We start from the raw sequence: 24,376 nt of genomic DNA, 5'->3' as shown, positions 1-24,376 counted from the left end.
CTGCCTGGGAGCCTCCTAACTACTCCTGGTCGTCGCTGGTCTCCACGTAGTAGTAGGCATCGGCGGTGGCATCTGGTTCCTGGGCTCCGACATCTGGTTGCATCAACCAAAAAAAAGAAGAAAGGGGGAAAAGGGGGAGCAAAGCAACCGTGAGTACTCATCCAAAGTACTCGCAAGCAAGGATCTACACTACATATGCAACATTATCAAAGGAAGGTTGTATATGTGGACTGGGCTGCAAAAATGCCAGAATAGAGAGAAGGCCTAGTCCTATCGAAGACTAGCATCTTCTGAAAACCACCATCTTGCAGCAACAGGAGGGAGTAGAGTAGCATAAAGTAAAGTAGTAGTAGTGTTATCAACCTCGGCCGGAGATCCTTTCTCGACTCCCTGCGAGAAAGCAATCCCAGAGCCATACTATCCAATTATCATCACAATCCAATTCTCATCACCATCCAGTTCTCATCACAAGTATCCAGTTCTAGTTGTATCGATCGGGATACAACTCCAAGTGTCCGTTACCGTAGGACAGGCTATCGATAGATATTTTCTTCCCTGCAGGGGTGCACCAACTTACCCACCATGCTCGATTAACTCCGGCCGGACACACTTTCCTGGGTCATGTCCGGCCTCGGCCAAACAATACGCCGCAACCCGACCTAGGCTTAATAGAGAGGCCAGCACGCCGGACTAAACCTATGCCCCCAGGGGTCATGGGACATCTCCCCGGGAACTCCTGCACGTTGCGTGGGCGGCCGGTGAGCAGACCTAGCTACCTCCTTCAACAAGGCAGGTGCTTACGCAGTCCAACCCGGCGCACGCCGCTCAATCGCTGACGTCTATTAAGCTTCGACTGATGCATACGACGCAGAACGCCCATACTATGCCCACGTGATGGTTAGTGCTATCAGGCCAGAGGCCCCTCGGATCAAATATTCAAATCGTAGTGGATTAGGAACGCGCGGTAACAAGCAGAGACTCACGAAAAATGTGACCCCGTTGCCCCGTCTCGAGGACTTGCGGCAAGGGCTAGGAATGCCCGGCCACGCCTCATAATTATCTCGCGGGCACCTTCCAAGTCCGCCCGACTCCACATCACTCGCAATTAAGCTCGCGCGGGTACCCCTCAGGGCCAACCCGTCTTTAGTAACAGGGTCCAGTGCAAAGTCATAGTAACCATAGTAACCGTGTGTCTAACACCAAGGGAGAAAACCTGAGGAATCACCCTTGTCGGATTCCCACTCGATGTAAACATCAAGGTGAACGTAAGAAGAACCACCCTAGAGGTTCACACTTGAGGGGTTGCACGACAGAGTCGTATCAGAGGTGGTTAAGGAGGAAATCACCCTCGATGACCACGACCGAATAGCTACTCTACAGAGATCTCATCAGGAGTGATGTATGAGGTTCCACCCTCAGCACTCGATGGTAACTCTACAGAGTCGAGCAACAAAGGGGCGTGATGTGACGTGAGGTGTCGGGGCCTGGTCTTCGATCCCGTTGATCGGGTCTTCTGATAATCCAGCGGGGCAGTCGGGTCAAGTGGGGGGGTCACTGATGGGTCTCTAACCAACCTATACTAAGCAGTTTAGGATAAGCAGGTAGGTAACAATAGTAGGTTACAATAAACAGGCTATGCAGCAGAATAGGAGCAAACAATAACAGTAGCAATATCTAATGCAAGCATGAGAGAATGGAATGGACGATATCGAGATGATCAAAGGGGGGGGCTTGCCTGGTTGCTCTGGCAAGGAGGGGTCGTCGTCGACGTAGTCGATCACTGGGACGGCATTGGTCTCGGGGTCTATCGGAGAGAAGAGGGGGGAAACAGTAAATACATAGCAAGCAAGTGCATAACGGGACAACAGGCAGAGCTAGACGTGTTCTAACGCGGTGCTACACGATACAGGTGAAGGGGGAAGTCAACCGGGAATGTTTTCCCGGTTTCGGACCTGTGTCAGACAGATGCCCGGAGAGGGAAAGTTCCATGTTCAGATAGATAGAGGCATCTCACAGGTAAACGGACCACGTATTCAGATTCGTCTCGTCGTTCTGAACAATTTTCATGTATAAAGTTTTTCGATCCGAGCTATGGTTTATTTTCTATTAAATTTTTAAAGATTAAACAATATTCTAGATTTTCTAAATTACTTTTAATACGGGTTGACCAAGTCAATTTGACTAGTCAAAAGGAAAGCTGTGACCCACATGTCATGGACTATTTACCTAAACAATTAATTAAACCCAATTTATTTAATGGGATCTACATGTCATCTACTACTAGACTAACTTAGCACTAATTAATACTACTAGCTAACCCTAGTACTAACAAGGGCCGGCCACTGCTGGGCAGAACCCAGCCGGCCACACGCACGGCACACACACACACACAACACGCAACACACGATGCTAGAGGTTAAATATGTTCTCTTTTTAACATAAGATAGCAATTTACGATTTTCATAGGAATTAATCCATGCATCAACTGGATTCGGTACAATGGAAACATTTAAGCCTTGACAAGTCTACTACCTAATCATATTATTTTTACAAATATTAACAACTATTTAAACGCTGATTAGGGGCTGTTTAGGGGCTTAGTCAACGTAGAAATTGCAAAGCTAACTAGCAGCAGCTACAGTAGCAAGCAGTGCAGCGACGCAGTAGCAGGTACGCAGAGCAGCAAGCAGCGGCCAAGTAGTGAGCAGCAGCGCAACTAGCAGCGAGGGGCAGGGGCGCGGGGCTGCACGGCCGGACGTCCGCGCGCGAGGAGCAGGCGGGCGTAGCCATGGGCAGGAGCAGGCGGCAGTTGGAGGCGAGGCCAGGGGCGGCCATGGCGCTCGGGCGTCGATGGAACCGGCGAAGCTGGGCACGGCAAAGCCCGCGGAGGAGCGCGTTGGGTCCCTGGGCTTGTACGCCAGCTAAAGGCAGCGGGGCTGGACCAAATGGTCGCCGGCACGGGGCCGGCGACGAGGTTAGCGGCGGAGGCGTTCGGCCAACGATGGCGGCAGGGCTACGGGCTACGAGAGACGGCGCTAAGGGAGGGAAGAGAAGCGGAAGCTCACCGTGGAGCTCAAGAAAGGCTCATTGAGCGGTTTAGGAGCGCAGGGAGACGGGATCGATGGCGGGAGGCGCACGGCGGCCGACGGGGAAGAGAGCTCGGATCCAGCGATGTGGGGGCGCCCGGCTTGAACTGGTGGCCGTAGTCGATGCAGAGGGGAGCTGCGGAGCTCGTGGACGCCTTCCCATGTCGCGGTGTCGACGGAGAGCACGCCGGCGAGGTGGCCAGGGCAATGGCAGCGCTCGGGCGAGGCGGAGAGGAAGATGGGGCGCGAGGGTGTGGGGGAGAGAGCGAGGGAGGGGCGCGTTAGGGTTAGCGGGGGCGCGCCAGGGTCTAGTAGGGGGCGGTTCGCCGGCGGATGGTTGCCACGGCGCCGACCGGTGCCGTGGCGGGCATCGGTGGCAGCCACGGCTGTAGTGAACAGGGTAAGGGGGAAACAGGGGCGTGCTGGGCCGGCCTAGTGGCCAGTTGGGCCAAGGCCCAGGGGAGGAGGGGGGGAAGGCTTTTCCTCTTAAAAAACAAATTGTTTCTATTACCTTTCCCTGTTTTGCATCTAGTTGGGACATCAAATGATTTTTGCTTTGAACAAAACTTGGCACATAAATTTTAACACAATAACTTGATATGACACCAAAAAGTTTGGGGTCCAAAGGAGTTGCGTAACAATTTTTAGAAATAGAAAAGGCCAATTTAATTGATGTGGGACCACTAAACAATTTTCTAGGGGCACTTTGGGAATCCAAAAGAGGTTAGTTCCAACATGCAAAATACCGGGGATTATTTTCCACACTTTGAACATTTTAGTTTTCATGTTTGGCAAATTTGAATTTTTGACTTTGAATTTGAGTTTAAACATGAACAGTGATTTGGACCAAGTGAGGATTAGCAATAGTAATGTGATGACGTGGCACCATTAGCAGGGGTTTACTGTAGCTTAATTATCCGGACATCACATTGGACCAAGTCATGTGCATCTGCCCGAGCCGTTGGCCAATAGAATCCTGTACGGAAGGCCTTGCTTACAAGAGCCCGGGCTGCGGCATGGTGACCGCCGAGTACGGCGTGGATTTCTGCTAAAAGGTTTCGCCCTTCCTCTTCGGAGATGCACCTTTGAAAGACTCCGGTAGTGCTTTTTTTATAAAATTCTCCCTCGTGGACCCTGTAGGCCTTAGATCGCCGCACTATGCAGCGTGCCTCATTTTGGTCCTCCGGAAGTTCCTGCCTAGTTAGGTAGGCCAGGAATGGTTCTGTCCACGGGGCTATAATGGCCATTATTACGTGGGCTGAAGGTGTGATTTTGGTGGCGGGGCCTCCGATTGTGTCAGAGTATTCGGTATCGGGCATTTTGGCCGGGTCCGGACTATGGTTACCGGTGTCCCCTTCCCATACTACGGATGGCTTGAACAACCTTTCCAGAAAGATGTTGGGGGGGACCGCATCGCGTTTTGCGCCGATGCGGGCGAGGATATCCGCCGCCTGATTGTTTTCCCAAGCCACATGGTGAAATTCGAGCCCCTCGAACCGAGCTGACATTTTTAGGACGACATTTCGGTAGGCCGCCATTTTCGGATCCTTGGCGTCGAAGTCTACATTTATTTGGGATATTGCAAGGTTTGAATCCCCACGCACCTCCAGGCATTGAATTCCCATGGAGACTGCCATCTGAAGACCATGCAACAGGGCTTCGTATTCGGCTGCGTTGTTGGGGGTGTGTGTACAATATTTGCAGTACGTACTGAACGGTATCTCCGGTTGGGGACGTCAGGACGACGCCAACCCCTAGACCAGCCAGCATTTTAGAACCGTCGAAGTGCATGATCCAACTGGAGTATGCGCCGTACTCTTTAGGGAGTTCGGCCTCCGTCCATTCGGCGACAAAGTCGGCCAATACTTGCGACTTAATGGCTCGTCGAGGTTTGTATGTTATGTCGAACGGGAGGAGCTCAATAGCCCATTTGGCAATCCGGCCCGTAGCGTCGCGGTTGTTTAAAATATCATTAAGTGGCACTTCCGAGGCTACTGTAATCGAACACTCTTGAAAGTAGTGTCGCAGCTTCCGGGATGCCATGAATACCGCGTAGGCTATCTTTTGATAATGTGGGTACCGTGATTTGCATGGAGTGAGGATAGTGGATACATAGTATACCGGCTTTTGAAGAGGGAATTTATGTCCGTCAGCTTCTCGTTCGACGACGAGCACTGCGCTTACAACTTGATGGGTTGCCGCAATGTACAACAACATCGGTTTGCCGATGTTTGGCGCGGCCAGGATTGGGTTGGTTGCCAAAATGGCCTTTATTTCTTCCAATCAGGCTGTGGCAACGTCCGTCCACTCAAAGTGTTCGGTGCGCTGGAGGAGGCGATAAAGGGGTAAAGCCTTTTCTCCTAAGCGGGAGATAAAGCGGCTTAGAGCCGCCACGCATCCTGTTAACTTTTGGATTTGTTTGAGGTCTGTTGGGGTAGCCAACTGTGACAAAGCTCGGATTTTGGCCGGGTTAGCTTCAATACCTCTACTTGAGACAATGAAACCCAGGAGCTTTCCGGCTAGTACGCCGAAGACGCATTTTTCCGGATTGAGCTTAATGTCGTATGTTCGGAGGTTGTCGAATGTGAGCCTCAAGTCGTCTATCAAAGAGTCGATGTGTTTGGTTTTGACAACCACATCGTCTATGTATGCCTCTACTATTTTGCCGATTTGTTTCTCTAGACATGTCTGAATCATGCGCTGATATGTTGCGCCGGCGTTTTTGATCCCAAAAGGCATTGTGTTGAAACAGAAGGGACCGTATGGTGTGATGAATGCCGTTGCGGCTTGGTCGGACTACGCCATCTTGATTTGGTGGTAACCGGAGTATGCGTCGAGGAAACACTATGACTCGTGTCCTGCGGTAGCATCGATAATTTGGTCGATGCGGGGGAGGGGGAAGGGATCCTTTGGGCAAGCTTTATTGAGGTCCTTGAAATCGACACAAAGGCACCAGGATTATCTTTGGTACCATCACCAGGTTTGCTAGCCAGTCCGGGTGTTTTATCTCTTTGATGAATCCGGCCTCCAATAACTTGGCTAGTTCCTCTCCCATGGCATGTCTCTTAGGTTCGGAGAAACGCCGAAGAGCTTGCTTGACCAGCTTGAATCCCTTTATGATATTGAGGCTATGCTCGGCCAGCCTGCGTGGGATTCCTGGCATGTCTGAGGGGTGCCAGGCGAATATGTCCCAATTCTCGCGCAGGAACTCTCGTAGTGCGGCGTCCATGGCGGGTTTTAACTATGCCCCGATGGAGGCTGTTTTTGTAGGGTCCGTTGGGTGGACTTGGAATTTGACTATTTCATCCGCTGGTTTAAAAGAGGTGGACTTGGATCTCTTATCGAGTATCACATCGTCCCTGTCCACTGTGGAGCATAGCGTGGTTAGCTCCTCGGCCGAGAGGGCTTCACATAATGCCTCGAGGGCCAGTGCGACTGTTTTGTTTTCGGCTCGGAGTGCTGTGTCCGGATCACTAGCGAGGGTGATGATTCCATTGGGCCCGGGCATTTTGAGCTTCATGTACCCGTAATGGGGTATGGCTTGGAAGATTGTGAACGCCTCACGTCCTAAAAGGGTGTGGTATCCACTGCTGAACGGGGCCACTTGAAATGTAATTTCTTCGGACCTGTAATTCTCTGGTGTACCGAATACCACATCTAGTGTGATTTTCCCAGCGCATCGTGCCTCCCGATTGGGTATGATTCCCCTGAAGGTTGTGCTACTTTGCTTAATGCAGTTCCAGTTTATTTCCATTTTTTGAAGAGTTTCCTCATATATGAGGTTTAATCCACCGCCGCCGTCCATGAGTACTTTGGTGAGTCGAAAGCCATCCACAATTGGACTAAGGACCAATGCAGCTGGTGCTCGGGCTGTTCGGAATTTAGGTTCGTCACTGGCATTGAAGGTAATAGCCGTGTCACTCCATGGATTTATTGCTGCTACGTGGCAGATTTCGGCCATGCTGCGGAGTGTTCGCTTGCGCCTATTATTTGACGCAAAGGTCTCAAAGACTGTTAACATTGTTTTATTATCCACGGGATGGTGCTTTGTGGCATTTGGGATAAGAAGATCCTCACCACTTTTGGCCACCTGCCAGAGTACCCAACATGCTCTAAGGCTGTGTGTTGGTATTGTATCCGTTGTACTGTGAATTTTGCAGGGTCTGTTAAGCCACCCCTCTAGTACGGTTCCATGCCCTGTAGAGGGTTTTTGTTTCTTTGCAACTAGCTCGGGCGTCTTATGATAGTGCACCCTTTTATTTCGGACTGGGTGTATATTCGGAGTCGGATTATCCCAAAATTTTGTTTCGGTTTTCCAGGCGCTTTCCATCGCACAGTACTTTCGTACTATTGACTCCAAGTCAGCAAAGCGTGATATGTCACGGCGACTTAAGGCGTTAAGGATTCCCTTGTCCGTGCAATTATTGCAAAAAAGTGAGACTGCATCTTCCTCGTGATAGTCCTTAACCTTGTTCATCACAAGGAGGGATCTGGCCCAATAATGATGTATTGTTTCATGGGGCTCTTGCCTGATGTGGGAAAGATCGTTTATATCTGGGTGGGTGGGTGGATTTGAGTTCGAATCCCTACCCGATCTGAGACCCAGGGGCCGAGGAGTTTCCAATCTTGGAAGTTCGGGTTCCGGAGTGTTACCCGATAAATTTGGCCCGCTGCCTGATTCTAGGTTCAGGGCTTGGGTAATGTCCTCCCGTAAGCGGGTATCCGGCTCGGAGAGCTCAGGAATCCGGACATAGTTAGTCCTCAAAATAGAGGAAGAGTTGTCGCATTGTTCCTCCACCACCGCAACGTGATGGGTGATCGGTGGAGAGTTAATCTCCCTTTGATCGGGTTTAAGCCCAATCCGATCATAGTTCGTAGCAAGTCCCAAGGCGGCGATGCGATCCAAGAGTTCGTTTAGGGAAGAGAGATCCATTGGATCCATCTGCTCGGGGACTTCCGAGCCGACGTGGAGGCTGTTTTTGATGACCCGAGAAGTCATCGTTGGTGCAGCGGCCGAACAGGCAGTCATGACAAAACTGCCTAGCCGGAGAGTTTGGCCGACAGCCAGAGCTCCCCCGGCGGTGATGTTGCTTTTAACAACGAGACAAGGCATCCTTCCTTACGGCGACGCCACAGAGGAACTCTCAATGAAAGCACCAATGTCGGTGTCAAAACCGGCGGATCTCGGGTAGGGGGTCCCGAACTGTGCGTCTAAGGCGGAAGGTAACAGGAGGCAGGGAACACGATGTTTTACCCAGGTTCGGACCCTCTTGATGGAGGTAAAACCCTACGTCCTGCTTGATTTATTCTTGATGATATGAGTATTACAGGAGTTGATCTACCACGAGATCGGAGAGGCTAAACCCTAGAAGCTAGCCTATGGTATGATTGTGTGTTGTCCTATGGACTAAAACCCTCCAGTTTATATAGACACCAGAGGGGGCTAGGGTTACACAAGGTCGGTTACAAAGGAGGAGATATACACATCCGTATTGCCTAGCTTACCTTCCACGCCAAGTAGAGTCCCATCCGGACACGAGACGAAGTCTTCAATCTTGTATCTTCATAGTCCAACAGTCCGGCCAAAGGATATAATTCGGCTGTCCGGATACCCCCTAATCCAGGACTCCCTCAACGACATTCACAGGAAGATTCTCCAAACACCTTTTTGGCACCCAGACTTTCTTCATAGGTGGCCCATTCCTGCAGTTAGTACCAATATACCTGGCAAACACTTCACCATTTTGATTCTTAAACAGTTTATAGTTTGCATCAAAGGATTCATCAATAACAATGGGATTAGCACAAGTGAAGCCAGATAGGGTGGATGGATCCACTGAAGGTTCCTTTGCAGCAACCCATGTGGTTTTGGGGTGCTGCTCAGGTTTCCAGTAAGAGCCATCAGCATTCATTTTCCTTTTAAACCCAACACCTTCTTTCCTACGGTTTCGGTTCAGGATCTGCCTTTTGAGGACATCACATAGTGTTTGATGACCTTTGAGACTTTTGTACATCCCTGTTTCAAGCAATGTCTTCAACCTAGCATTTTCATCAGCAATAGCAGTGGTATCCTCAGCAGAGGGGTTAGTTACCACATCAACAGTTGAAGATATTGCAATAGTAGCAGCAGTAGAACATCCAGCAACAGAAGTAGCGTTGTCACACTCAATGCATTTAATACATGGTGGTTCAAATCCTTCCTGAGCGGAACGGATCTGTTTGGCGCGAAGTGACTCGTTTTCCTTTTGAAGATCTTCATGAGCCGCTCTCAATTTCTCAAGATCTTGCTTCCTTTGAAGAAAATCATAGGAAAGCTTTTCATGAGTTGTTGAGAGCGTTTCATGAGGACTTTCAAGTTCCTCATACTTAACATGAAGATTTTTTATGTCTTCAATTAAGGACTGAGATCGAGTCATTTCAACGTCTAACAGATCATCGCTTTTGTCTAACAGTTTTTGAATATGTTCCATAGCTTTCTGTTGTTCAGTTGCAATTTTAGCAAGTGTTTTATAGCTGGGTTTGGAACCACAATCAGAGTCATCTTCACTGGATGTTTGATAGTGAGTAGTGCGTGTGTTTACCTTGGCACCGCGTGCCATGAAGTAGGTGCGAGCGGAGTTGTCCTTGTCATTTGCACCGGCGTCGGTGATGAAGTCATTGTCTTCAGTGTTGAAGATGGACTTGGCAATGTATGCTCTAGCCAGACTTGCAACACCAGAATCGGACTCCTCCTCAGACTCCACCTCCTCCTCCTCAGAAGCAGACTCCTCCTGTGAATCCATTTCCTTGCCAACAAACGCACGAGCCTTGCCAGATGAGATCTTCTTGTGTGATGAAGGCTTTGAGGAAGACTTGGAAGAAGACTTTGAGTATTTCTTCTTCTTCTTGTCATCAGAATCATATTCCTTGCTCTTCTTCTTCTTGTTCTCATTGTCTCACTGCGGACACTCAGAGATGTAGTGACCAGGTTTCTTGCACTTGTGACATGTTCTCTTCTTGTAGTCATGAGCAGAAGCTTCATCATTCCTTGAGCTGGATCGTGAGGACTTCCTGAAACCTTTCTTCTTGGTGAATTTTTGAAACTTCTTCACAAGCATAGCAAGCTCCTTTCCAATGTCTTCAGGATCATCCGAACTGACTCAGATTCTTCTTCAGATGAGGAAACAGCTTTTGCCTTCAAGGCACGAGTTCGCCCATAGTTGGGACCGTAGATGTCTCTTTTCTCAGAAAGCTAAAACTCATGTGTGTTGAGCCTTTCAAGTATGTCAGACGGATCGAGTGTCTTGAAGTCAGGGCATTCTTGAATCATCAGGGCTAGGGTGTCAAACGAGCTGTCAAGTGATCTCAGGAGTGTCTTGACGACTTCATGCTTGGTGATCTCAGTAGCGCCGAGGGCTTGAAGCTCACTTGTGATGTCAGTGATTCGATCAAACGTGAGCTGAACATTCTCATTGTCGTTTCTCTTGAAGTGGTTGAAGAGGTTGCGAAGGACACTGATTCTTTGATCTCTCTGGGTTGAGACTCCTTCGTTGACCTTGGAGAGCCAGTCCCAGACTAGCTTAGATGTTTCCAGAGCACTCACACGGCCATACTTCCCTTTGGTCAGATGACCACAGATGATGTTCTTGGAAGTGGAGTCCAGTTGAACGAACTTATTGACATCAGTAGCGGTGACACCTTCACCAGCCTTGGGGACGCCATTCTTGACGACATACCAGAGGTCGACATCAATGGCTTCAAGATGCATGCGCATCTTATTCTTCTAGTAGGGATATTCAGTTCCATCGAAGACTGGGCATGCAGCGGAGACTTTGATTATCCCTACAGTCGACATAGCTAAAACTCCAGGTGGTTAAAACGAATCACACAAAACAAGGGAATACCTTGCTCTGATACCAATTGAAAGTGCTAGTGATCGACTAGAGGGGGGTGAATAGGCGATTTTTATGGAAGTCTTCAAAACATGGAAGTTTCGAAGACAATCGATAGAAATAAACCTATTACCATGCAGCGGAAGGTAGACTACACTAAGCTAGCCATAGTCAAGTATTTAATGAAATGAAAGCATAAAGACTAATAGCAGCTAGGCAGTATAGATCAGGATGGAAGATAGTATGAAGCCAATCAGAACAAGCAGTCACACAGTGAAGACAAATAACTAATGCAAACAGGCAATGACTTCACAAGGACCAATCAGCACATAAAGAGATGGGAAGAATGGAACCAGTGGCTCGTTGCAGATAATGATTTGTTGGACTAGTTCCAGTTGCTGTGACAACTGTACGTCTGGTTAGGGAGGCTGAGATTCAACTCAGAAGAGCGTGTCTTCACCTTATTCCCCTTGAGCTAAGGACACCCAGTCCTCGCCCAATCACTCTGGTAAGTCTTCAAGATAGACTTCCAAACCTTCACAGACTTCGTTCACCGGTGATCCACAATGACTCTTGGATGCTCAGAACGCGAGCCTAACTAGTTGGAGGATTCACAGTCCTCAAGTGTAATAAGTCTTCAGATCACACAGACAGGAAGACTTAAGTGATGCCTAACACTCTTTGGCTCTGGGTGTTTAGGGCTTTGTCCTCGCAAGGAATTCTCTCTCAAAGGCTTCGAGGTGGGTTGCTCTCAAATGACAAAAGCCGTACACTAACTCTAAGTAGCAAACCGTTTATGGTTGTAGGGGGTGGGCTATTTATAGCCACTAGGCAACCCGACCTGATTTGTCCGAAATGACCCTGGGTCACTAAGGAACTGACACATGTTCCAACGGTCAGATTTCAAACACACACGGCAACTTTACTTGGGCTGCAAGCAAAGCTGACTTATCCAACTCTGGATAAGATTTGCTCTCATTGTCTTCGCTCGAAGACATAGGATTTTGGTTAAGCATCACTTCAGTCATTCTGACTGGTTCTCTTGGACCCCACTTAACAGTACGGTGGTTCCTATGACTCAACAAACAAGAAAAAGAACGACGAAACAACTAAGTCTTCGCGCTCCACAATCTTCACGCAATGTCTTCTCTTGTCATAGTCTTCAAAGTGAATGTCTTCACATACCACCTTTGACTTCAATGTCTTCATACATTTTTAGGGGTCATCTCTGGTAGGAAAACCGAATCAATGAGGGACTTCTACCTGTGTTATCCTGCAATTCTCACAAACACATTAGTCCCTCAACCAGGTTTGTCGTCAATACTCCAAAACCAACTAGGGGTGGCACTAGATGCACTTACAATGACAATGATGAATCTGTCATGATAAATGGAATGGTGGAAAGTTGCATGGCAATATATCTCGGAATGGCTATGGAAATGTCATAATAGGTAGGTATGGTGGCTGTTTTGAGGAAGATATAAGGAGGTTTATGTGTGAAAGAGCGTATCATATCACAGGGTTTGGATGCACTGGCGAAGTTTGCACCAACTCTCAATGTGAGAAAGGGCAATGCACGGTACCGAAGAGGCTAGCAATGATGGAAGGGTGAGAGTGCGTATAATCCATGGACTCAACATTAGTCATAAAGAACTCACATACTTATTGCAAAAATATACAAGTCATCAGAAACCAAGCACTACGCGCATGCTCCTAGGGGGATAGATTGGTAGGAAAAGACCATCTCTCGTCCCCGTCCGCCACTCATAAGGAGGACAATCAAAGAACACCTCATGTTTCAAATTTGTTACATAACGTTTACCATACGTGCATGCTACGGGACTTGCAAACTTCAACACAAGCATTTATCAAATTCACAACTACTCAACTAGCACGACTTTGATATTATTACCTCCATATCTCAAAAGAATCATCAAGCATCAAACTTCTCTTAGTATTCAAAACACTCATAAGAAACTTTTTACTAATCTTGAACACCTAGCATATTAGGATTATTTAAGAAAATTACCATGCTATTTAAGACTCTCAAAATAATCTAAGTGAAGCATGAGAGATCAATATTTTTTATAAAACAAATCCACCACCGTGCTCTAAAAGATATAAGTGAAGTACTAGAGCAAAACTATATAACTCAAAAGATATAAGTGAAGCACATAGAGTATTCTAACAAATTCCAAATCATTTATGGCTCTCTAAAAAGGTGTGTACAGCAAGGATGATTGTGGTAAACTAAAAAGCAAAGACTCAAATCATACAAGACGCTCCAAGCAAAACACATATCATGTGGTGAGTAAAAATATAGCTCCAAGTAAAGTTACCGATAGAAGTAGACGAAAGAAGGGATGCCTTCCGGGGCATCCCCAAGCTTTGGCTTTTAGGTGTCCTTAGATTATCTTGGGGGTGCCATGGGAATCCCCAAGCTTATGCTCTTGCCACTCCTTGTTCCATAATCCATCAAATCTTTGCCCAAAACTTGAAAACTTCACAACACAAAACTTAAAGTAGAAAATCTCGTGAGCTCCGTTAGCGAAAGAAAACAAAAGACCACTTCAAGGTAATGTAATGAACTCATTATATATTTATATTGGTGTTAAAACTACTGTATTCCAACTTCTTTATGGTTTATAAACTATTTTACTAGCCATAGATTCATCAAAATAAGCAAACAACACACGAAAAACAGAATCTGTCAAAAACAGAACAGTCTGTAGTAATCTGTAACTAGCGCAAGATCTGCAACCCCAAAAATTCTAAAATAAATTTATGGACGTGAGGAATTTATCTATTAATAATCTGAAAAAATAATTAACTAAATATCACTTTCCAAATAAAAATGGCAGCAGTTCTCATGAGCGCTAAAGTTTCTGTTTTTTACAGCAAGATAACAAGACTTTCCCCAAGTCTTCCCAACGGTTCTACTTGGCACAAAAACTAATTAAACACAAAAAACAAAACCAAAACAGAGGCTAGGTAAATTATTTATTACTAAACAGTAGAAAAAAGCAAGGAATAAAAATAAAATTGGGTTGCCTCCCAACAATCGCTATCGTTTAACGCCCATAGCTAGGCATAAAAGCAAGGATAGATCTCGGTATTGCCATCTTTGGTAGGCAATCCATAAGTGGCTCTCATAATAGATTCATAAGGTAATTTAATTTTTTGTATAGGAAAGTGTTCCATGCCTTTCCTTAACGGAAATTAGAATCTAATATTTCCTTCCTTCATATCAATAATTGCACCAATCGTTCTAAGGAAAGGTCTACCAAGAATAATAGGACATGAAGGATTGCAATCTATGTCAAGAACAATAAAATCTACGGGCACATAATTCCTATTTGCGACAATAAGAACACCATTGATTCTTCCCATTGGTTTCTTAATAGTGGAATCCGCAAGGTGCAAGTTTAAAGAGCAATCATCAAAATCACGGAAACCTAACAAATCACACAAAGTCTTTTGAATCGTGGAAACACTAGCACACGAATTATATAAAGCATAGAACTCATGATCTTTAATCTTAATTTTAATAGTTGGTTCCCACTCATCATAAAGTTTTCTAGGGATAGAAACTTCCAACTCAAGTTTTTCTTCATAAGATTGCATCAAGGCATCAGCGATATGTTTAGTAAACACTTTATTTTGACTATAAGCATGAGGAGAACTTAGCACGGATTGCAACAAGGAAATACAATAAATCAAAGAGCAATTTTCATAATTAAATTCCTTGAAATCCAAAATAGTGGGTTTAGCAACATCTAGAGTTTTAATTTCTTCAATCCCACTTTCATCAAATTTAGCATCAAGATCTAAAAACTCCGAATTTTTGGAACGCCTTCTAGGTAAAGGTGGATCATATTCAGTCCCATCATTATCAAGATTCATATTGCAAAACAAAGATTTAATAGGGGATACATCAATAACTTTTAGATCTTCGTCTTTATTTTCATAGGAACTAGAAGAAAACGCTCTTATAAAGGCATCTTTCTTAGCACGCATCCTAGCTGTTCTTTCTTTGCACTCATCAATGGAAATTCTCATGGTTTTGGGAGACTCATTGATATCATGCTTAGGAGGAATAGATATAAGCTTTAAAGAATCAACATCAAGAGAAATTCTATCAACGTTCCTAGCCAAATCATCAACTTTAAGCAATTTCTCTTCAAGCAAAGCATTGAAATTATTTTGCAAATTCATAAATTCCTTAACACTATTCTCAAATTCAGAGGGCATATTATTGAAATTCCATAAGAGCTGTTGTAGGAATTTCCATAATTATTAGAGGGATTACTAGGATAAGGCCTAGGATTAAAGTTTCCTCTATACGCGTTGTTACCAAAATTATTCCTACCAACAAAATTCACATCCATAGATTCATTATTGTTCTCAATCAAAGTAGACAAGGGCATATCATTAGGATCAGAAGAAACACCCTTACTAGCAAATAATTTCATAAGTTCATCCATCTTTCCACTCAAAACATTAATTTCTTCTATTACATGCACCTTTTTATTAGTAGATCTTTCAGTGTGCCATTGAGAATAATTAACCATAATATTATCTAGGAGTTTAGTAGCTTCTCCTAAAGTGATTTTCATAAAAGTGCCTCCTGCGGCCAAATCTAAAAGATTTCTAGAAACCAAATTCAATCCGACATAAAAAATTTGTATAATCATCCACAAATTCAAACCATGAGTAGGGAAATTATGTATCATTAATTTCATCCTCTCCCAAGCTTGTGCAACATGTTCATGATCAAGTTCTAAGGATCAATAATATATTTAGGCAAAGATGAAAACCAAGCTTTAGCACGATCTCTAAGCGAAAAAGGAAATAGCTTCAACTTAACAATATCGTTGTCCACATCTTTCTTGTTTTGCATATCACACAAATCAGCGAAGCTATTTAGATGGGTAGCGGCATCTTCACTAGGAAGGCTGGAAACGGATCTTTCATGACAAGATTCAGCAAAGCGGCATTAATTTCACAAGATTCAACATCGGTAAGAGGAGCAATGGAGTGCTAATAAAATCATTGTTGTTGGTATTGGTAAAGTCACACAATTTAGTGTTATCTTGAACCATCGTGACAAGCAAGCAATCCAACACACAAGCAAACAAAAAGCAAGCGGGCAAAAAGAGGCAAATAGAGAAAGAGAGGGAGGATAGAGAGAGAGGGCGAATAAAACGGCAAGGGTGAAGTGGGGGAGAGGAAAACGAGAGGCAAATGGCAAATAATGTAATGCGGGAGATAAGGGTTGTGATGGGTACTTGGTATGTTGACTTTTGCGTAGACTCCCCGGCAACGGCGCCACAAATCTTCTTGCTACCTCTTGAGCACTGCATTGGATTTCCTTGAAGAGGAAAGGATGATGCAGCAAAGTAGCGTAAGTATTTCCCTCAGTTTTTGAGAACCAAGGTATCAATCCAGTAGGAGGCTACGCGCGAGTCCCTCGTACCTGCACAAAACAAATAACTCCTCGCAACCAATGCGATAAGGTGTTGTCAATCCCTTCAGGTCACTTACGAGAGTGAGATCTGATAGTATGATAGGATAATTTTTTTGGTATTTTTGTGATAAAGATGCAAAGTAAAATAAAAGCAAAGTAAAAAAGCAAAGGAAATAATTAAGTATTGGAAGATTAATATGATGAAGATAGACCCGGGGGCCATAGGTTTCACTAGTGGCTTCTCTCAAGAGCATAAGTATTTTACGATGGGTGAACGAATTACTGTTGAGCAATTGACAGAATTGAGCATAGTTATGAGAATATCTAGGTATGATCATGTATATAGGTATCACGTCTGAGACAAGTAGACCGACTCTTGCCTGCATCTACTACTATTACTCCACTCATCGACCGCTATCCAGCATGCATCTAGAGTATTAAGTTCATGAAATCAGAGTAACGCCTTAAGCAAGATGACATGATGTAGAGGGATAAATTCATGCAATATGATAAAAACCATCCTGTTATCCTCGATGGCAACAATACAATACGTGCCTTGTTGCCCCTACTGTCACTGGGAAAGAACACCGCAGGATTGAACCCAAAGCTAAGCACTTCTCCCATTGCAAGAAAGATCAATCTAGTAGGCCAAACCAAACTGATAATTCGAAGAGACTTGCAAAGATAACCAATCATACATAAAAGAATTCAGAGAAGGTTCAAATATTGTTCATAGATAATCTTGATCATAAACCCACAATTCATCGGTCTCAACAAACACACCGCAAAAAGAAGATTACATCGAATAGATCTCCACAAGAGAGGGGGAGAACATTGTATTGAGATCCAAAAAGAGAGTAGAAGCCATCTAGCTAATAACTATGGACCCGAAGGTCTAAGGTAAACTACTCACACTTCATCGGAGAGGCTATGGTGTTGATGTAGAAGCCCTCCGTGATGGATGCCCCCTCCGACGGAGCTCCGGAACAGGCCCCAAGATAGGATCTCGTGGATACAGAAGGTTGCAGCGGTGGAATTAGGTTTTTGGCTCCGTATCTGATCGTTTGGGGGTACGTAGGTATATATAGGAGGAAGGAGTACATCGGTGGAGCAACAGGGGGCCCACGAGGGTGGAGGCCCCCCCCTACCTCGTGGCTTCCTCCTTTATTTCTTGACGTATGGTCCAAGTCTCCTGGATCATGTTCGTTTCGAAAATCACGTTCTCGAAGGTTTCATTCCGTTTGGACTTCGTTTGATATTCCTTTTCTGCGAAACTCTGAAATAGGCAAAAAACAGCAATTCTGGGCTGGTCCTCCGGTTAATAGGTTAGTCCCAAAAATAATATAAAAGTGGATAATAAAGCCCAATAATGTCCAAAATAGTAGATAATATAGCATGGAGCAATAAAAAATTATAGATATGTTGGAGACATATCACATCTTTATATCTCAAAACAATCATAAGGAATCAAACTTCACATAGTATTCAATGCACTTTATATGAAATTTTTTATTATATCCCTCTTGGATGCCCATCATACTAGGACTAAATTCATAACAAAAGCAAATTACCAAGCTGTTTAAGGACTCTCAAAATAATATAAGTGAAGCATGAGAGTTCATCAATTTCTTCAAAATAAAACTACCGTTGTGCTCTAAAAAGATATAAGTGAAGCACTAGAGAAAATGACAAACTACTCCGAAAGATATAAGTGAAGATCAATGAGTAGTTGAATAATTATGCAACTATGTGAAGACTCCTCATAAATAAAATTTCAGATCTTAAGTACTTTATTCAAACAGCAAGCAAAACAAAATAAAATGGCATTGCAAGGATAGCACATATCATGTGAAGAAGCAAAAACTTAGCCTCAACCAAAATTGACCGACAGTTGTTGAAGAAGAAAGGTGGGATGCCTACCGGGGCATCCCCAAGCTTAGATGCATGAGACTTCTTGGAATATTAACTAGGGATGCCTTGGGCATCCCCAAGCTTGAGTTTTTGTGTCTCCTTAATTCCTTTCATACCGCGGTTTCCCTAATTCTTAAAAGCTTCATCCACACAAAACTCAACAAGAACTTGTGAGATAAGTTAGTATAAATCCATGCAAAACCTTATCATTCTACTATAGAAAATCACTAAAATTATAATTTGATATTGCCTACTAAATGCCTCTGCATATTTAACAGTCATATCCTCAAATAGAACCATTAAACAAACAAACATATGCAAATAATGCAAACATAACAGCAATCTGTCTAAAGAGACCGGTCTGTAAAGAATGCAAGATGAATCATACTTCTATAAATCCATTTTTTTTTTGAAAAATTACCACACTGTAAATAATTTGTTTTTTACTCATTGTGTAAATTTTCAAGATTTTATCATGTTCTGACTATTCACCAATATTCAAAACATAACAACGAACTTTCTGTTTTCAAACAACAACATAAAGACTTGCAGAATAAGCATGGTAAAGGCTATACTTGACCTTTTTATTGAACTACAAGATTCAAAACATTACTCTAAATAACAGTAAGCAAGCAGATAAAAGAAAATGACGCTCCAAGCAAAACTCATATCATGTGGTGAATAAAAATATAGCCTCAAGTAATTTTACTGATGGATTGAAGACAAAAGAGGGGATGCCATCCGGGGCATCCCCAAGCTTAGTTGCTTGGGTATTCCTTGAATAATACCTTGGGGTGCCTTGGGAATCCCCAAGCTTAGGCTCTTGCCACTCCTTATTCCGTAGTCCATCGAAACTTTACCCAAAACTTGAAAACTTCACAACACAAAACTCAACAGAAAACTCGTAAGCTCTGTTAGTATAATAAAGCAAATCACCACTTAGGTACTGTTGTGAACTCATTCTAAATTTATATTGGTGTTATATCTACTATATTCCAACTTCTCCATGGTTCATACTCCCTGAAACTACCCATAGAATCATCAAAATAAGCAAACAACACAATGAAAATAGAATCTGTCAAAAATAGAACAGTCTGTAGTAATCTGGAAACTTCATATACTTATGTAACTCCAAAAATTCTGAACAATTAGGCCAATTTCGGAAATTTGTATATAAATCTTGTGCAAAAAGAATCAGGATTTTATCAAGCTTCTATAGAAAATGAAACTATTTTACTTGGCGCACAAGTTTCTGTTTTTCAGCAAGATCAAATCAACTATCACCGTAGACCATCCCAAAGGTCTTACTTGGCACTTTATTGAAACAGAAGCTACAAAACATGATTAATACAGTAGCCTAATCATGTGAACACGCAAAAACAGTAGGGGTAAATATTGGGTTGTCTCCCAACAAGCACTTTTCTTTAATGCCTTTCTAGCTAGCCATGATGATGTCAATGATGCTCACATAAAAGATAAGAGTTGAAATATAAGGGTAGCATTATGAAGCATATGACTAGCACATTTAAGTCTAACCCACTTCATATGCATGGGGATTTTGTGGGCAAATAATTTGTGGGAGCAAGAATCAACTAGCATAGGAAGGTAAAGCAAGCAAAACTTCAAGATTTTCAAAACATAGAGAGGAAACTTGATATTATTGCAACTCCTACATGCATATATTCCTCCCTCATAATAATTTTCAGTAGCATCATGAATGAATTCAACAATATAACCATCACATAAAGCATCTCTTCATGATTCATAAGCATAGAAATTTTACTACTCTTCACATAAGCAAAATTCTTCTCATTCATGGTAGTGGCAGCAAACTCAACAAAATAACTATCATGTGAGGCATAATCCAATTGAAAATTAAAATCATGATGACAAGTTTCATGGTTATCATTATTCTTTATAGCATACATGTCATCACAATAATCATCATAGATAGCAACTTCGTTCCCATAATCAATTGGAACCTCTTCCAAAATAGTGGATTCATCACTAAATAAAGTCATGACCTCTCCAAATCCACTTTCATCAATATTGTGAAAAGATTCAACACTCTCAAAATAGTGGGATAATTATTATCTAAAGTTGACACTCTTCCAGACCCACTTTGATAAATATAATCATCATAAATAGGAGGCATGCTATCATCATAATAATTTTGCTCATCAAAACTCGGGGGAGAAAAAATATCATCTTCATCAAACAAAGCATCCCCAAGGTTATGGCTTTGCATATTATTAGCATCATGGATATTCAAGGAATTCATACTAACAACATTGCAATCATGCTCATCATTCAAATATTTAGTGCCAAACATTTTATTGACTTCTTCTTCTAACACTTGGATTAGATATATGATCAAGTTTATGCTAGGTAGCATTCCACATCAAAAATTATCTTTTTTATCATTTACGTACTCGAGGATGAGTAGGAATTAAGCTTGGGGATGCTGATACATCTCCGTCGTATCTTTAATTTTTTATTGTTTCATGCCAATATTATACAACTTTCGCATACTTTTGGCAACTTTTTTATATGATTAATTGGACTAACCTATTGATCCAGTGCCTAGTGCCAGTTCCTGTTTTTTGCATGTTTTTTGTTTCATAGAAAATCCATATCAAACGAAGTCCAAACGCGATAAAATTTACAGAGAATTATTTTGGAATATATGTGATTTTTGGGAGGAGGAATCAATGCAAATGGGGGCCCACGGTGCCCACAACCCACTAGGGCGCACCCAGGTGTCTTATGCTCTCCTCGAACGTCGGTTGGAGCTATACTTTGGGCGCAAGAAAGCTTATATCCAAAAAAATCGTGTTAAAATCTCAGCGCAATCGGAGTTATGGATCTCCCGCAATATAGGAAATGGTTTTCGGCCAGATCAGGGGAACGCGAAACAGAAGGGAACAGAGAGACAAATCCAATCTCGGAGGGGCTCCTGCCCCTTCGCCGCCTTGGAGGCCATGGACCAGAGGGGGAACTCTCCTACCATCTAGGGGGGAGGCCAAAGAAGAAGAAGAAGGAGGGGCAAGGATCATGATGGCGATCTACATCAACAATCTTGCTACCGTTGATGTCTACCATGTAACTTTATCCTGGTAGACGTTGTTGGGCCTCCAAGTGCAGAGTTTTGTAGGACAGTAGCAAATTTCCCTCAAGTGGATGACCTAAGGTTTATCAATCCGTGGGAGGCATACGACGAAGATGGTCTCTCTCAAACAACCCTGCAACCAAATAACAAATAGTCTCTTGTGTCCCCAACACACCCAATACAATGGTAAATTGTATAGGTGCACTAGTTAGGCGAAGAGATGGTGATACAAGTGCAATATGGATAGTAGATATAGGTTTTGTAATCTGAAAACATAAAAACAACAAGGTAGCAAGTAGCAAAAGTGAGAAAAAACGGTATTGCAATGCTAACAAGGCCTAGGGTTCATACTTTCACTAGTGCAAGTTCTCTCAACAATGATAACATAATTAAATCATATGGCAATCCCTCAACGTGCGAGAGAAGTCACTCCAAAGTTCCTATCATGAAGAACATAAGATGAAATTGATTGTAGGGTACGAAACCACCTCAAAGTTATTCTTTCCGATCAATCCATTGAGCTATTCCTATAAGTGTCACAAACAACCCTAGAGTTCATAGTAAAATAACACCATATGACACACATCAACCAACCCTAATGTCACCTAGATACTACAATGTCACCACAATTATCTGTGGGTCAATTATACAATATGCATAAAAAACTTCAGATTCATAATATTCAATCCAACACAAAGAACCTCAAAGAGTTCCCCAAGATTCCTACCAGAGAAACAAGAACGAAAATGTGCATCAACCCCTATGCATATATTACCCCAATGTCACCTCGGTAATCCGCGAGTTGAGTGCCAAAACATACATCATGTGAATCAATAGAATACCCCATCGTTACCACGTGTATCCCACGCAAGACATACATCGAGTATTCTCAAATCCATAATAATATTCAATCCGATAATAGTGAAACCTCAAAGGTAAAACTCAATTCATCACAAGAAGGTAGAGGGGGAGAAACACCATATAATCCAATTATAATAACAAAGCTTGCGGTACATCAAGATCATGCCATATCAAGAACACGAGAGAGAGAGAGAGAGATCAAACACATAGCTACTGGTAGATACCCTCAGTCCCGATGGTGAATTGCTCCCTCCTCGTCATGGAGAGCGTCGGGATGATGAAGATGGCCATCGGTGATGGTTTCCCCCTCCGGCAGGGTGTCGGAATGGGCTCCCAATTGGTTTTTCGTAGCTACAGAGGCTTGTGGCGGCAGAGCTCCTGATCTAGGTTTATTTCTGGGGGGTTTCTATATTTATAGGAATTTTTGGCATCGGGAACAAGTCAGGGGGTCCATGAGGAGCCCACAAGACAGGGGCGCCCCCAGGGGGTAGGACGTGCCCCCCACCCTTGTGGACGCCTTGTGGCTCATCTGGCCCAACTCTTTTGCTTCGGGGGCTTCTTCTGGTCCATAAAAAATCACCATAAATTTTCAGCTCAATTGGACTCCGTTTGATATTCCTTTTCTGCAAAACTCAAAAACAAGGAAAAAACAGAAACTGGCACTGGGCTCTAGGTTAATAGGTTAGTCCCAAAAATCATATAAAATAGCATATTAATGCATATAAAACATCCAAAACAGATAATATAATAGCATGGAACAATCAAAAATTATAGATACGTTGGAGACGTATCAACCGTCAATGCCAACTTTCTCCCCCTCTATGCAGCGGTGTAACACCTCTTCTCTCCACTGTAATATCTACTTAAACATGGTGCTCAACTCCATATATTGTTTCCCAATGATCTATGGTTATCCTATGATGTTTGAGTAGATCCGTTTTGTCCTATGGGTTAATCATGATCTTGGTTGGTATGATTGTATATTTTATTTATGGTGTTGTCCTATGGTGCCCCCCGTCTCACGCAAACATGAGGGGTCCCTGTTGTAGGGTGTTGCAATATGTCCATGGTTCGCTTATGATGGGTTGCGAGAGTGACAAAAGCTTAAACCCGAGTAAGTGGGGTATGGCGTATGGGAGTAAAGATGACTTGATACTTAATGTTATGGTTGGGTTTCATGACCTTAATGATCTTTAGTAGTTGCGGATGCTTGCTAGGGGTCCAATCATAAGTGCATATGATCTAAGTGGAGAAAGTATGTTAGCTCATGCCTCTCCCTCATATAAAATTACAAGAATGATTACTGGTACTTGTTATCGATTGCCTAGGGACAAATGACTTTCTTGTTGATACAAGCTATCCACTTTTATTACTTTGCAATTTATTCATAGTTTTATTCGTGCAAAGTGCTCATAGTTTTATTCTTGCCAAATAGTTTCATACTTGTTCTAGGTAAAACAAATGTCAAGTGTGTGTAGAGTTGTATCGGTGGTTGATAGAACTTGATGGAATATTTATTCTGCCTTTAGCTCCTCGTTGGGTTCGACACTCTTATTTATCGAAGAAGGCTACAAACGATCCCCAATACTTGTGGGTTATCAGTGCTCGTCATTGGGCTCACGAGGCCCCAGCCGGCCAATTATCGCAGGGATCGCAGTCGTCCCTATGGAGGCCATCCGCTCCTACCGCGCAGGCGGAGGTTACTGCCGACGGCCTTCGCCAGCCGGCTCGTCCGTCCTGCTGGTGACCGCCGCGGGTCATGGTTGCGCCAGCCATGGCTCGTGTCATGTGGGGAGGACTCCTGTAACGTTTTCCTGGGCGCCTCGGCCGGCTGTCGATTGTCCATCTGACGAGAGCGACGCCAAATCGGGCGCGACCAGCTCAGTCAGGCGCTGTTGCTGTTGTTGCAGGAGCTCCTCGTCCTCCAGGTGTTCCAGTTTGGTTGTGGCCTCCTGCGCAACCCTCATGTTCTTGACGGGGGTGCTATAGGTGGGACGGTTTGTGCGAAGTAACTAGCCGATGGCTCCGCCGAGGCGTTGCACCTCCCCGAGCCGGCTGGCCCGTCGATAGC

At 43.8% G+C, this 24,376-nt stretch overlaps 1 protein-coding gene across 1 annotated transcript; it reads right to left on the bottom strand.

The window, feature by feature from the left end:
- On the bottom strand, nucleotides 1–24,151 carry LOC123101310 (uncharacterized). Its single transcript, XM_044522819.1, has 3 exons — nucleotides 23,992–24,151; nucleotides 3,066–3,472; nucleotides 1–93 (listed from the first exon to the last, which is right to left on the bottom strand). The coding sequence occupies exons 1-3, from the start codon at nucleotides 24,149–24,151 to the stop codon at nucleotides 16–18; spliced, it is 645 nt and encodes a 214-aa protein (XP_044378754.1). The 3' UTR covers nucleotides 1–15.
- Nucleotides 24,152–24,376: the final 225 nt, after the last annotated feature.

This window comes from Triticum aestivum, chromosome 5A (genome assembly GCF_018294505.1).
Source record: "Triticum aestivum cultivar Chinese Spring chromosome 5A, IWGSC CS RefSeq v2.1, whole genome shotgun sequence".
Classification (NCBI taxonomy): Eukaryota; Viridiplantae; Streptophyta; class Magnoliopsida; order Poales; family Poaceae; genus Triticum; species Triticum aestivum.
The sequence above is the reverse complement of the archived record's forward strand: the minus strand, read 5'-3'. Positions and strand labels throughout refer to the sequence as shown.

Bases quoted from the DNA above. Each gene is read 5' to 3' on its own strand.
- LOC123101310 (XM_044522819.1), bottom strand. From the start codon at position 24,151: ATGGACAATCGACAGCCGGCCGAGGCGCCCAGGAAAACGTTACAGGAG. The intron at 3,473-23,991 runs GTAGGAGCGGAT...TGTTCACTACAG, and splicing joins CAGTAACCTCCGCCTGCGCG to CCGTGGCTGCCACCGATGCC. The intron at 94-3,065 runs GTGAGCTTCCGC...TGATGCAACCAG, and splicing joins AGCCTTTCTTGAGCTCCACG to ATGTCGGAGCCCAGGAACCA.